We start from the raw sequence: 15,462 nt of genomic DNA, 5'->3' as shown, positions 1-15,462 counted from the left end.
TATATGAGGAAAATAAAAAGCAAGAAAACTGACCTTTGTGTAGTACTTCAAGTGTTCGTAAAGAGGTAGGAAGTCTCTAAATGTGACAATAGGCCTTCATTTGGATTTTATCCTTCTTTCTCTATAGTCATTGAGGTAACTTACTCCCCTCAATATAGTCACACCTATGGCTACATTATGATCTAATATATGTGAGGAACAAAGCTGCTAGCTTATTTTAAAGATGAACATCATTCAGAAGAAACAGAATTAAAAAGAAAAATTCATCTCCTGCAAAGTTATGCTGAATTCCTTTTTGAGAATGTGATAGCTTGAATTGTTCATTTGGTATAATCTAGAATCATCTGAGAAGACAGTCTCAGTGAGTGGCTGTCTGGATTTGGCTGACCTATGGACATGTCTGGGGGGATTTTCTTTATTACATTAATTGACTTGTAAAGACCTACCCACTGTACGGTTGAAGAATGAAGATAGCTGACTGAGCACTGGCACACAATTATTAATTCACTGCTCTCTCACCTTGACTGTGGAAATATTGTGGCTAGCTGCTTCAAGTTCCTACTGCCTTGACTCCTCACCCCACCCCCAAACAATAGGCCATATCCTGAAATTATGAGCATAAACATTTTTCTCCATTAGGTTGCTTCTTTTGGAATGTTCTGATTTTAGCAACAGAAAAGAAACTGTGATATGTAGTGTTTCTGGATTGCTAGGTCTGAAAATGGAGAAGTGAAGAAGATCTCAAGTAGGCTTTGATGTTGCTCCCTTAAAGGAAATGGGCAAGTGAAAGCAGCAAGTGGAAGTGGAAGTATGCCCATTCCTGGTTAAATAGCTGTGTTCAAAGAGGTCTGGAGAACTACATTTCATTCCAGAGAGTACTCTCTTAAGGTCTTGCCATATAGTTGCCTTTTGACTAGTACCAGTTTCCACCTTTTCCTAGTGGATGGAATCCAGTGGCACAGGTTCTTAAACTCCACAGAGGACTCAAGGTAAAAGCAAGGAGGAAAACAAATAAGGTGTGTGGTTCCCGTGCCATACCACTGACCATTTCTAGCACTGGTACCAATGTCTTTCAGTAGTTTAATGCTTAATAACTCCCCATGAATAGCTAAAAACAAAGGCATAAAGCAAACACTTAAAAACGGGCTAGAAAATTACACATAAAGCAAGACTAGAAAAGGTTCTGTATAGACAAGTGGACATCACTGAGAAATTTCACAATAGCAAAAACCATTTCAGCTTGGTAAGAACAAACCTATTATGTGTGAGAGTAAACTTACTTCTTTAAAAGAAAGGTAATTTCTTTGTGCTGGGAAGCAGAACAAATTTGGTGTTACAGAAATAACTATCTCCTTATTTAGAACCAGTCTTTATGATAACAATTTTTAGCAAAATATATCATCCATGAGGAGAAAAGGTGGTATCAACAAAAGACAAATCTTTGATTTGCGTATTCACAGAGTAAGCTGGATTGTTTTAAATCCCAGTTCCTTTGACAAACAGAAGGCATGAGGCACTTAATTATTGGTGGCTACATAAAAATGCCCATGGGTCACAGAACAACATTTCTGTCCAAGGCCAATTACACTGAGTGTAAAGACTTCAGGGTCTGGGAGCTACAATGATAAGACTGTCTCCTCTCTGTCTCTGGAAGGGTTACCAACATCATATCATTAGTACAGCTAATAACCCTCTGAGCTTTTAAAAGCATTTCATGAGCATATTAGGTCATTTATTTACATTTTAAGAATCTCAATCCTTTTATTCCCAGGCAAAAGAACTATTCAATATTTTTAATCAGTAGTTAAGTTTTGTATCATGTGTATATCTGCAATCAATTTTGACAGACAGTTTGCACAGATAAATCCAGCACAACAAAAAAATACAAGTCACGGGGAAATGCAGGAAATTTTGTAATGCACAACCAGAGACTTTGCCTTGAACCTATTCTGTTTAATGCTACCTAATTATGGTAATTATATTGAACTCTACAGAATTCTCTTCTCCATGAGAATGGTTGGGCCACAGGATAAAAGTTTGTTGGAGAAATGCTGAATCCATTACATGAGTGGGTTAAAAACAACTTTAAATAACTTTTCTCCTCATGTTCATGAATTTCTACATATATTTTCTACAGTGAGCTAAGCATGGAGCTCTGTGATTTATATAAATTATTCATGACTTTCATGTGGATTTGGCAAGATGGATATTATTCCTATTCCCAGAAAGGAAACGGGGTTAGAAAGGTTTAAAGTGACTTGCACAATGGTCCTGAGCTTTTAAGTTATATAGTCAAGACATACGTGGATCTGCCTGACTACTTAACTGAGTTTTCTCCCCCCCCCCCGCCACCCACAAGTGCATGCCACCCTTTAGAGTACCGTTTTATCTTCTTCTCCTGATTCCCTTCTGCTTCCATCTGTTTCAAAGCCCACAAATAGTGAACTGGTGGTAGATTGGGATAATTTTAATGAAAGACTTGAGTGCTCTTTTATACCTCTCCTAAAGTTGCTTGATTTTTCTAGTTACCAATACAGTATGAGGTCATTGAAATCCAAGAAAATGCAGGCTCCCTACAGTGCCACACTGTATCTTTCTGTCTCCAATCGTTCCATGGGTTCAGTGAATATGTTTTTTTTTTTCCAAATCCCAGATAAGGGTATCTAGACCAAGATACTGTGTGTTCTCTAAGAAACCACCAGGACAGCACATTTACAAAGAAAGTTTAAGAGTATTTCTGATGTCTGGAAGAGAAGAGCTTTGGAATCTGGCTGGCTCAACATGGACTTGTTGATTAATCTTCCAGAGGCTGATCACACTAAGAGAGTAAGACACAAAATTAGTCCATCCTTATCAGTGGAATTCTGACAGCTCTTTTTTTGTTCATAGTCTTAATGTAGGCTTCCTGAAACTTTGTGGTTTTTTTAATCTGTAAGCACTTGTTTTGATAGAAGGCTATGTATTCTAAGAGACAAACTATTAATTATAAGTTCTGATTTCAGGCTAGAAGATGTCTATGGAGATTAAAACCCTTTTCCTTTTTTTTCTCTCCCTCTTATAATTAGCCATCTTGCTAAAGGGAGATCAGTTGTGACTGGAAAACAGAAGAGAGCAAGAAATGCATTCCTGAGACCATTTGCCTTCCAGAGCCATTTATTTAATCCTTAAATTCTCCAGGTCGTAAATTACTCAGCAGAAAGCAGAGAGCAAACTAGCTGTGATCCGTTTAGTGCCACTGCACTTGCAAGACTTAGAGGAGGAAATCCATAGAAACAACAGCCCTGATGTGTTCTTTCAGTGATGTTTCCTAGTGGGAAAAGTAAGTAGCCAATACAGAAAAGCCATCCTAATTATCCTGATGCCCTGTTCCACAGGTCAGAGGTGGACTTGAGTAAAGTCATGGAGGGCTGACCCACAAATGGTGGGAAAATGCCCCTTTTCTACTCAGTCGTGCAGGCAGCTAATCAATGCACACGTGCCACTTCCAGATTGTTTAGAAACAAGCGTAACAAGCCCTAGAATTCATTAGGGCATTCTCTCATATCTGTTGTTTTCTAATCAGTGTAAGGACTAGGACCAGCAGTCAAGTACCAGAGTAGAATCGAAAGGAGGAAGAATTAGGGGAGACTTCTCCTTCTATATTGGAAACATGGCTCTCAGTTACCCAATTTTCAACTGCAAAAACAACTAGATGTTTACTTCACAGATTTCTTTGCATATATAGAAAGTCACATATATTTGGCTCAAATAAAGATTTTCCAAACATAATGAGATTACACTTGACTGATTATTAAGAGCAATGAGTTTATGTATAAAGGATAAAACACAGTATTAGGCTCTTTATGATAATGACACTGACAAAGGCTTTTGGTGTTTTAAGAGTAGATTTGAATCTGTGGCTATTTCCTATTAAGAACAGTCTCCTGACCTTTATGCATGCAAAATACTGCTTCTGATTTACTGTGAGGCTACATCTAACCCAATAGCTTCTGACTTACATCAACTTTAAGCAACTGCTTCTTTTGTATTTCTTTGACTGTCACCCTCATTATCAACTGCACATTTCTGAATAAAGATAATGGGCTTAGGCTACAAGGTGGGGCTTCTCATTTTATTTTATTTCTCTTTGCAGGGTTAACTGAATCATTTGAGGATCAAACCTCAGTAGGAACCTGAGTTCTCTGACTCAAATAATTTTCATGTCTCTTCTATTTGATGGTCTTTTAATTACATTTGTGATTTCACTATGTTGAGGCTATGTCTATGTCTGTTTCATTCAATGTCAACCAAGCTGTTCTTGCTCAGTGACTTGTTACTGATAACAAAGGAAAATCCAACTTAAAAATGATAAGTGTTCCTAAAATGCATTGTTTTACTTTGTTAAAGTAATTATGAAACAAAGGTTTCTTCATTTAACCACAGCACATATTAAAAACGCCCATTCTTCCCACATTTTCCTTTCATTCATTTCTAGAGTTTTATAGCAGAAAGCTGTACAGTAAAGAATATTAAAGGCTCTTGTTGTTAGAGGGACTGAGAACAAGGCACTTCAAGTTCAGAGCAATTTATACATCATAGCTCCCTGTCTCTGTGTTACTTGTTGCAAAGAAGTTTCATTCCTGACCAGTGTGGGGGAATCACAAAATGTTTTTTTTTCTTTCCCCTATTTTTGGAGGGTGGGGTAGGAAGTACCTAAATTTTCCTGACTTACCCTGAGTGGATTTTCATTAAGGTAAGGGGGTTCACCTTCCACCATTTCAATGGCCATGATTCCCAGAGACCAGATATCAACTTTTGGACCATAAGCTTTGCGAGTTACCACCTCAGGTGCCATCCAATAGGGAGTTCCCACCATAGTGCTTCTCTTACTTTGCTCAGGAGTGATTTGGGCACAGAACCCAAAATCAGCTGTAGAGAAGAAAAAAAAATCTATTAAAATGAGCCCAAATAAAATTTTCGCAATAGCTTATTTTCTCATGTTGCAAAACCTTCCTTTAATGTTAAAGTGAGCTCTTACAAGTGCCTAACTCATATCTTGATCTTTTCCTAATCTCTCAGCTGCTCCTGAGTTTAAAAGGGTCTGAAACAGTTGATACAAGTGCTGGCATTTTCAGTAGACTTCCATAGAGTTACCTCCCAGTACTTTGCATCTTCCAGTTAGCTATCTGCCATCCATTAATTTTATACACCACTAGAATCTAAAATCTAAAATCTTAAATCTAAATCTGGTTACAATCAATAGGAGGAGACTAGCAGACAGGTTCTTTAATTCAAGTCAAGTTCAAATTGTTTTCAGGCAAGTCACTTTTAGTAGCCATTACCTTCTCAAGATAGACATTAGAACATCAGACATTCCCTAATATTTCAAAATGAAAATACCTACTCAGTTTAACAGAACCATCCATCCCGAGGAGAATGTTGTCACTCTTTATGTCTCTGTGGATCACTTGGTTTGAGTGCAAGAAATCCAAAGCTTGGAGGCACTATTGGATCAGAGGAAAAAGTTCTAATTATATCACTAAGATTTTTTTCTAATTCTATATATCATTTCCATTCCATTCCACATCCAATTTTGGGAAAGGTTGTGATTACATATTGCTAAGTGAAGTTGAGTACTGAATGCTTTAACACCATTTTCAAGTCTCATCAGCATTTACAAGATGGAGGATACTTGATCTTCTGTATTCGAGGGCTCCCATAATATAATATAGGCCAAACCATGAAGAGGATAAAGCAAGAAACAGTACTAGTCGTCACTGACCAGTTAGTCTAACTATACTCTGCTCTAGTTTTCTATGTGATGTGGATTCAGCTTAGTCTCACGCAGATGTTGTAATCCTCAGTGTACATGCTGAGGTTTGATTTGGTAGATCTAGTGTGGGAAAACGAGAATGTGCAAGTGCAACAATTTACTTGGACTATTTCAGATAGTTTTGAGGATGGCTTCCAGTTCTAAAGTAACTAAAGGTAGTTGTTCGGAAATGTCCTTGTCAACCCAAGGAGCGGAAGGGGTTTGCAGCCCCATAGGAGGAACAACAATATGAACCAACCAGTACCCCCAGAGCTCCCAGGGACTAAACCACCAACTGAAGAGTTCACATGGTGGGACTCATGGCTCCAGCTGCATATGTAGCAGAGGATGGCTTTGTCAGTCATCAATGGGAGGGGAGGCCCTTGGTCCTGTGAAGGTTCTATTCCCCAGTGTAGGGATATGCCAGGGCCAGGAAGCAGGTGTGGGTGAGTTGGTGAGCAGGGGGAGTGGGGAGGGGATAGGGGGTTTTTCAGAGGGGAAACCAGGAAAGGGGATAACATTTGAAATGTAAATAAAGAAAATATATATATAGAGAGAGAGAGAAATGTCCTTGCCTTTTAATACTAAACAATACAAAATACAGGTTCAAGTAGAATATCCTACAAAGTGAATATATATGTGTATGTGTAGAGTAGGAGAAATGGGAAGAAGTGGGGGCAAAGAACGAGGAAATAGAAGAGAACTGTGTTAGCAAAAAGATTACCAAATATTATTTAGCTAGTTGAACTTTCATTGGTTTTCAATTTTCCATTTCACTTTGTAGAAAATTTCATAATGAGACTCCACTGAAAAGAGTGTGTTGTAAAAACAATATTGATCAAAATAATAAAATAAAGCACCATCAAATTGTTTAGAAACTAAATGCACTTTTATCTCTCTTTATAAGTGACAGGTTCTCAGGCCCACTAGAGGGTTTTAAGGAATATTCACAGAATACTGTGAAAGCAATTACTTTCTGTGGTTGGGGTGAAATGTTTAAACTGCAGTCTAGGGCCTGTGAAATAGCTCAATAAGTCACAACACTTGCTGCCTTGCTTTTCAGCCTGAGTTCAATTCCCAGAACGTAGAGAACTAAGTCCCAAAAGTTATTATTTCATATTCATCTATACACATACTACACACACACAAACACACAGACACACACACACAGACACCAAAAATACACACTAAAAATTAAAAAATAGCCTTCTAGAAAATAATGAGACTATAATGTAGTTTGTATCTTATGAGACTTATATGGAACATGCAGTACACAACAATTATCTTGCATAAATTCCCCACAGATCAGAAAGGCATTTTATGATAACATAACAATTGGCCATGTTCACTGACACTCCTGCATATGAGCTTAGATGCAGTGTCTCCTGAATGGCATATTAGAGCTTATAAGAGCCACAGGAAGGTAATTAAATAAAGGTCTGGCAAAGGTGATATGTTTTTAGTAGAAAAGTATGCTGTTGGTATTTTGATGCTAGAAAAATCTGAATAACCAGTTAAGAAAGCATTCGCAAATTCACCAGCAAGAAACGTTCTCTTTTCTTACCTCTCTACAGACAGCTGCTATCTGTCCTTCATCCATACAGGTTTCTGTGACCACATCAGTCAAAGAACCACCAGCCAAGTATTCCATGACTACCCACAGTTCATCACCCACTAAGTAGCTATAAGAAAAGAAAAAAAAAAGTTTTGACTTTGGACTAAGGAAGTAGAGACTCTGATATTCTCAGGCCTTATTTGTAATGAAAGTCGATTGTGAAGAGAGCCACGACAAGTATCTTTAAATGATTATTGAGGAACAAACTTCAGTGCTCAAAAACAGGGACTAATGTCACTGGATAGCCTCAGCATTCAGGAAAACAATAGGAGGTTATTGAAATCAGTTATCACAGTCTTCTTACAGAGAAGAGTAACCCTAGTGACTCCACTCGGCCTTAATACACACGTGGCTAAGCCTGCTCTGGTGGCATACACCTGGAATCCCACCTACTTGGGAGGATAAAGCATGGCAACTCTGAGTTTAAGGCTAACCTCAGGTATGTGATAAATTCCAGGCCAGCCTGAATTGCATGGGTATTTAAAGAACAAACTAGACAAAGCAAAAGCCTATCTCACTATGAAATGAGACTTTCTATTTTGTGCTGTTCAAATTATAGTACTTTGGGGACCCACAAGGCAAATCTCTTAAAATTCACAGGTTCCATTATCATTAATTATGGAGAAAAACCTAGAAATCAGCCCATTTAAAAAGTACAAATGTGAGGTTTTACAAAACTATAAATGCAGAATGGAATTGATGTCATACTGTTGCAGATGGGCCATGAAGGGCACTGGGAAAAATAAACCAAAACAAAACGCTGATTCAAACTTTAAAATTCAGTTGTTCTATCTTGCTACCACATCAATGTCTATTGAACTAACACTGACAGCGAGCCCTTAAGCTCACAGAGGTGAGACCTAATCTTATTTCCTTTGCATACCATCAGAGAACTCAGCAGAGTGGTGCTAAGCACACAATGACTGAAACTCAGCAGAAACAGATGTAGATGTTAACCAGGGGAGAAGAGTTAGCTCTGTCTTTAAGTGCCTATTTGTAACACACTCTTAATACCACTGATGAAAGAGACATTAATTGCCTGCTTTAGGAAAAAGGTTTAAGATTAAAGTCTCAGTTCCCCCAACCTCACTGTCAGTTAATCATAAAGCACCCATTAAAGCAGGGCTGTTGTCTGCCTTCTTTACTCAGCCTCTCAGGGGCCATATGGCTCCAAACAGACACTTGATGAAATGCTGAAAACATCGCTGCTTTCTCCTATATGTAGTAGTGTATTTCCTGTCAAAATGAAGCCACCGTCCTCCAAAGGAAGCCATACAAACTACTTATATTTAGAACTCGGTCTGTCAAACATATTTTCAGGTGTTTGATGGTTCACAAAGATTTACTCATTTACTTTGTATCATTTGAGAAATATTTTTAAACAAATAATTAGACAAGAAAATAACATCTTAGGAAGAAAATATGTAAATAAAAAGATAAAACACTTACCTATCTAAATAATTGACAATATTGGGATTCTTATTTTCCCTCATGACAAGAATTTCATTAATAATTAATTCCTTTTTGGGTTGCTGTTGAAGGTTCATTTGCTTTATGGCCACCTTTTGATGAATAAAATACAAGAACATGACTATTAAAATATACATGAATATAAACATACAAATTACTTACCTATGAGTTTGAATCTGTTCTACAAACCCACACCTTGTCTTTGGTCAGTCATTATCTATTTCAGATGTTTTGCACACCAACAAATAAATCTCCCATTGTAACCTAGTGCTACCCAAGGCTAAGACACAAGTTATCAACAAGACAACTTGATAAACACAAAATATAGTGATAAAGATCATTTAGTAGCACATACCTCTTGTCCAGTCGCAATGTCTAGTGCTGTGTAAACAGTTCCTGATGCCCTGGAAAAGTGAAAATTATCCAATAAATAAACAATTCACGTGTTACTGATATTTTCCTATGTATGAAAAATGTGATTGATTTTCAGGTGAGTTAAGTTAGCAAGATCAAGATCCAGTGATGAGGTAACACGGGCAGATTCTCAACAATTATTGAAAGAACACTTAATACTAGATCTTCTGTCTTAGCAAATTGTAAGTGCACAATATTGATGCAACTGCCTTATATAGTAATTACATCAGAGACTAACACAATGAATCCTTTGTGGTGGACTGGGTGGACCTTTCACTAGACTTTCTGGCACCAGTTCCTGGGTCCTGCACTATGCATTAGTGAAATTAGCATACTAGCCTCGTTCTTTCTAAGGAAACCCTATTTTTTTCAAATTCTTTATGTATTTAAACAACAAACATTGCAGCCCTCTGATTATGCTAAAGTAAATTTCGGAAAATAATAGCTCATCTTTTGCTTAGGCAACTGTAACTCAACCATTATTTTTAGCATATGAACAGAGTAGCTATTTTATGCATCTCTAATCCTTCATTTAATAAATCAGTTTCAGTGTGTGTCAATGCTATACTGACACAAAGGAACAGGACTGTGGCTTTGTTATAGAGCTTCTTTCCTTATTTTTATTTTTGCTAAATTTGCACAATTTCTGTGAGTTTTCACTCCTGCGAAATACTTATCTTTTTAAATCTATCATTCCTTAAGTCTTTGTAGTATTTATGCTTCTATTTTAACTTTACGTAGACAATATATTTTCCAGCTGAGATTCCAGTATCTTTCTGTGAATCACACTTGTTTTCTGAAGATCTCATCTTTATCTTCAGTTGAGGAGGTATCCATTTCGTGGTGGTAAGGAAAACATCTAGGATAACAATCTGTCCAGTGATTCATTTACTAGGTACTATAATGCTCTAAGATTTAGGTCGAGTTTAGAAAAAATTCCATCTATCTATCTATCTATCTATCTATCTATCTATCTATCTATCTATCTATCCGTCCGTCCATATCTCTCCTTGTCTGTCTTGACCCTATGTAACTCGGAATGTCCTTGCTGTGATCTTTCTACTTTAGCCTCCCAAATATTGGAATTACTGTCGTGAGCCATAACTCTATGTCAGGCATTCCTTTATGACTCTTCTCCCTTGATATTCCACAATATTTCTCAAAAGCCTTGGATACTTATGTCACCTGCCCCCTGAAAAGGAAAATAGTAGTGTAGTATAAGACTTCTTTGACTAATAACAGAGATTTGAGACTGCTTCACCATTGAAAGCTATGCAACTTGGGGCAAGCAATTTCCCCTCACTGAATTTCAGTCCTTTCAGAAAGAAAACAGTGACCATATAGCAGTAAGCATTATTGAATATGTTCTGTGTGTCTGAAACAGTGTTGAGAAGTTTATAGACTTCATTTTATGAGATTCTCCCCTATATTTATACATAAAGCAACTCTATTATTCTCATCTCATAAGTCAGGAACATGAAAGTCTGAAATATTGAGTAGCCTTCCCAGGCTATTCAATGTGCAAACCACATTCTGCTCAGCTTCCAAATTAGGTTTTGAAACTAGGCTAAATATCAGACTTACTCTCTAGGAGGTACCTGAATAAGCACTTGGTGATTCTCAACATGTATGCTTATATCAAAGAGGTCTGTTTTCAATATTGTATATTGTAGATTCTATATTCAGAACTTACAGTTGATGCCAATAAATATTTGTTGAATGAGCACATGAATAAAAACATTCTTAAGCAAAAATTCAATTGCAACAATACCTTTCCTTTCAACAAGGAAACTATTTCACCCAACTGAATCTTCAGGAATCCCTTCTTTCTTGGAATAAGAAATCAGACATTCCTGAGTTGACTTGTCCTTTTGAACTCAGAATTAGATTGAAGTCAGAGGAATAGATTGTGTCAATCAACCTGGTGGGCACTTCGGCAGCAGTAAGCCCCCAAGGAGCTCCTCAAACCTAATTGCAAACTATGTTTTGAAAAAATTTTATTTGGTTTATTTCCAGATATCTAAAACACATGCATACCTCCAGATGCATTAGAATGACAGTATCTGTAAAATGAGATACTAGAAATTCCTCTCTTTTACGACTTCAGAGTATCAAATGACAGAATCTAAGAAAGCATTTGGCCCTGAGCCCAGATCATCACTGAAGCTTAATATGACCACTGCTGCTATTATTCCTTACTGCTGCTGTAGCAATTCATTTTGCAGCAGAAGAGAATTGATTTACTGACTGTTGGCTAGAACCTCCCAGTAACTCAACCCTAACAACCCTGCTAGCATATTTTTCCTTTTCCAAATTGGAGCTTTTGAAAGGAGGATCTCGTGAAACACTTTTATGGAGATGTTTCAGCATCTCCCTTGAGAAACGGTTTTGCATTTTTCTTTTTTCCCCTCTCTTTAAGTTTAGAACACATTAAATAAAAACCATATATGGGGATTTATAAAATAAGTAAGCTGGGAACTAGTCTAGTTAAAGCTAGGGCAACAAAAGGCTAGCCTGATTGCTGACTTTTCTCCATGGGTGTTCCTCCAACCATCGAAGTGCATTTCTGCTGCCAGAGGGAATAAAACTATGATTGAGTGGAAGTGCAAGAGGGATTAGTATTTAGCATCTTGGAGATTTACCTTGAAATCCGTTGTTACTTTTCTTTTCTGCCCTTTCCCTCCATTTCTTTCAGCATTTTATTGTCTTAAAATTGCTAGAGCCCTAATCCTGAAACCCCAGTATCCCAGGAGTTACAACATCCATTTGTATAGATTTGCTGATTTAAAGGCCCTGACATCCTAGAGAGTGAGTTACTAACTAATACTCAATGGCTCACCTTCATCTGTCCTCCCCTCACCTAAGTGGACAGATGGAATTGTTCAGTGGGAGGCATTTTCCCCTTCTTCCTCCTCACTTTTGTTCTGTCTAAAAATGGGTTCATATGAGCATCCATAAATCTAACATATTATTATATTACTGATCAGTAAGTTACTGTATTGAACCACTTCTCTATGGGACCTTCAAGTAAAAATGAATACATTCAGATACTGTAGAGAAACGTAGTACCTTCTTGCCACTCCAGCGAGCATACCTAATATATTGCTGAACCCCACGTATTATTATACTTTAACAATTGAAGGTTGATTTCTGACTTGATTACATGGGAGGTTTTTGTTTTGTTTTCTTTTTATCTCCAAGAGATCGCATTATCTTCAAGATTCATCCATAACCACTTCCATTGCACACTGCTGGGCTGAGGACAGCACTCCTCATACCTATTTATTCAAATCTCTGCTGGCTTAAATCCTACCCCTTTCTAGTTGTGTGACTCTCAGTAACTTACCTTCTAAGGTGGATTAAATGAATGCTAAAGGCCTTATAAGTCATATAGCTCTGGCTCATAGTAAGTGCCAAATAAGCATTAATAATTACTATTAAAAAATAATTACTATTTTATTGATTGTTTTCTAATACAGCAACTAACTTCCCAACTGTAGTTCAGAGATGACTAGGACACTCTCTACATACCTGGAGCTTTCAGGATACATAATGTTTCAAAATTAATAATAGAAATTCAATATTTATCTAAAACAGTGGTAATTCAAATATCACATTTATTTCTTTTCTTGGTTGGATTTATCACGTGAGTGTTGAATATCACATTCTCATTTTTAAAGCATCTAAACACTAGTAATATATTTTTGCTTGAAAAAGTATAAGCATTTAACTCGTAATAAATGCAACTTGTGATCAAGACTGCATAGCCTAATTCACAGAAACAAGTAACAAGTTATTTGTTTGTAGGTGATTTGTAGGTGGTAAAGCTAAAAGTCCTCTCTTAATAATAGTTAAAGCACAGAGGTAAAAAGGAGACCTTCTCTATGCCAATCACATTACACACAGATTCCCAAAAGATGAGCCTTGTAGCATGTTGGAGTACATTGAAATATCTCATATGCTTACACTGTGACATGATGGAATATATATATATATATATATATATATATATATATATATGTATATATATATGTGTGTGTATAAATAATATGTTTACACAATAAAATTTTACTTCATCTTAATTTTAAAAAAATCATCTGTTGGCATCATAGGATATAAAGATGACAGAAATCAAACTGATAAAAATGTGGATAGACCCCCTTATTCTCTGACAAAGAGTTTGTCAATTTGATTGTTTTACTTTTTGCCAGTCAATTAATTATATTTATTCTTTTATGCCTCTATTCTAGTTTTATAGATCTAATGCTGTAAGTAGGATATTTATTTATTATAGGAATTTTAATTTATTACAAAGCTCAGTCCCTCAGATGGTACAAGGAAATCATACATTAACAGACTGGAAAACCAGGACATCCAAGTTTAACCTCCTCATTACAGACTGGAACTTTGAAGCCCCGAGAATGGGAAGGATATGCCTGATATGAAAAAACTGAGTAACAATGCTCTCCTAACTATGAAGCAGAACTCTTGTAAATCTCCAGCATGATGTACGAATTTTAAACTAACAGAATGCTCCACCACAGGCCCTCAACAATTACAGCTCTCAGATGCTTTATCAGTAGGTTGTCTTTGATGAAGCCAAATGCATAACCATCAATGGAAACACTGCCACCTAGCCTGAAGGGTCTAGAAAGGAACAAACAATTCACAATCTCCCCTTTCCCCCACCAGTCAGTTTATCACTATTCTCTACAGTTCTTTTTTTTTCCCTAAGAATCAATGTGAAATCATGTTAAGTAGTTGCCAGGGCCGCAACATGGAAAGACTAATAGTTGAGGTAAATCACTTTGATGTCAACATACGAATGAATTAGAGGATGGGGGTCAAGAAAGTAAGACTGAAAGCAACTCAGCAGAGTGCATAAAGAGAAAAAAAGCAATAGGAAACAATGTAGTGCACAGTGAGCTCAGTGGAAATGAGTGAGGTCACCAGAGGGAGAGGTGCTATTCCCTCTTAATGTTTTACAAGTTTAAGCATGGTGTTAATGAGGTCACAGTTGGGACCATAAGCTGCATTTAGTATGGTTATTTTTCCTATCTACTCTTCCTTTTCCTGAGCTGGCTATTAGAAATCTCTTTCTCATTTCTTGGGACTGTCTCTCTGCCAGCTCTCTAAAAATGAATGAGCTCTCTTAGTGCCACTAAGTGCAACTCTAGTCGCCTCATTATATAAATGAGTAAAATTGTAACTGGGCAAATGGTGAACAGCTTGCTGTGGTTGTACAGTTAATAGCTGAGTTTAAAAATGCACCAGTTTGATGCCTTTGCTTAATTTTTTAGCTACATCGTTTTCATGCCCCATTTTCTTTACATTTTATTATATCCTAAGTTAATGTGCACATTAATGAATTTTGTTATGGCATTTCCATAGATACTTTGTTATTCATATCCCTTCAATATGACCCTCCTCCGTGCCTGATGTCCTCTTTCAACAACCATATCCTTCCTATTGTCATGTTGCATATATTCCATTACACTTTTTTCATTCTTTTCCCATTTCCCCTGAGATCTCTCTCTTTATTTTTTTACAGGGAAGAGGAGATGAGGGAAAGATTGTGGGAGGGGGTGACCAGGAGGGAGGCAGTGAGCAGGATGTAAAGTGAATACACTAAAAAAGTAAATAAATAAAGGGAATTTAAATAGAAAAATGCCCGCTCACACACAAACACCATTAAATATGGGTTTCATACATGAGAGAAAATATACAGTATTTGTTTTTTTTCTTTTCAAAAATGCTTAGTTAAAGATTTATTAAACTAACAGCATAAGTTTCCCAAAACCTATATACTCTAAATTTTTCCATTAAACTTATAAATCAATACTAAGTGTAAAGAGAATATCTTTTTTCCTAAGTTTTATTAGGTATTTACTTCATTTACATTTTAAATGCTATCACCAAAGTCCCCTATACCCTTCCCCCCCCGCTCCCCAACCCACCCACACCCCATTCTTGGCCCTGGTGTTCCCCTGTACTGGGGCAAGACCAAGGGGCCTCTCTTCCCAATGATGGCTGACTAGACCATCTTCTGCTACNTATGCAGCTAGAGACATGAGCTCTGGGGATGCTGGTTAGTTTATATTGTTGTTCCACCTATAGGGTTTCAGATTCCTTCAGCTCCTTGGGTACTTTCTCTAGCTCCTCTATTGGGGGC

The 15,462-nt window shown here is 37.0% G+C and overlaps 1 protein-coding gene across 9 annotated transcripts in view; it reads right to left on the bottom strand.

Moving 5' to 3' along the window:
* The window catches only part of Pak3 (p21 (RAC1) activated kinase 3), a 263,551-nt gene that overhangs the window by 15,302 nt on the left and 232,787 nt on the right, over positions 1–15,462 (bottom strand). For all 9 annotated transcript variants that reach the window (XM_021188507.2, XM_029534085.1, XM_029534086.1 and 6 more), the window contains 5 exons: positions 9,232–9,280; positions 8,856–8,968; positions 7,356–7,473; positions 5,384–5,483; positions 4,712–4,908 (listed from right to left, as the gene is read on the bottom strand). In XM_021188507.2, coding sequence (XP_021044166.1) covers positions 4,712–4,908; positions 5,384–5,483; positions 7,356–7,473; positions 8,856–8,968; positions 9,232–9,280 — 577 coding nt within the window. The remainder of the gene's footprint in view (positions 1–4,711; positions 4,909–5,383; positions 5,484–7,355; positions 7,474–8,855; positions 8,969–9,231; positions 9,281–15,462) is intronic.

This window comes from Mus pahari, chromosome X (assembly GCF_900095145.1).
Source record: "Mus pahari chromosome X, PAHARI_EIJ_v1.1, whole genome shotgun sequence".
NCBI classification, from domain to species: domain Eukaryota; kingdom Metazoa; phylum Chordata; class Mammalia; order Rodentia; family Muridae; genus Mus; species Mus pahari.
This window is presented reverse-complemented; position numbering and strand designations above follow the sequence as displayed.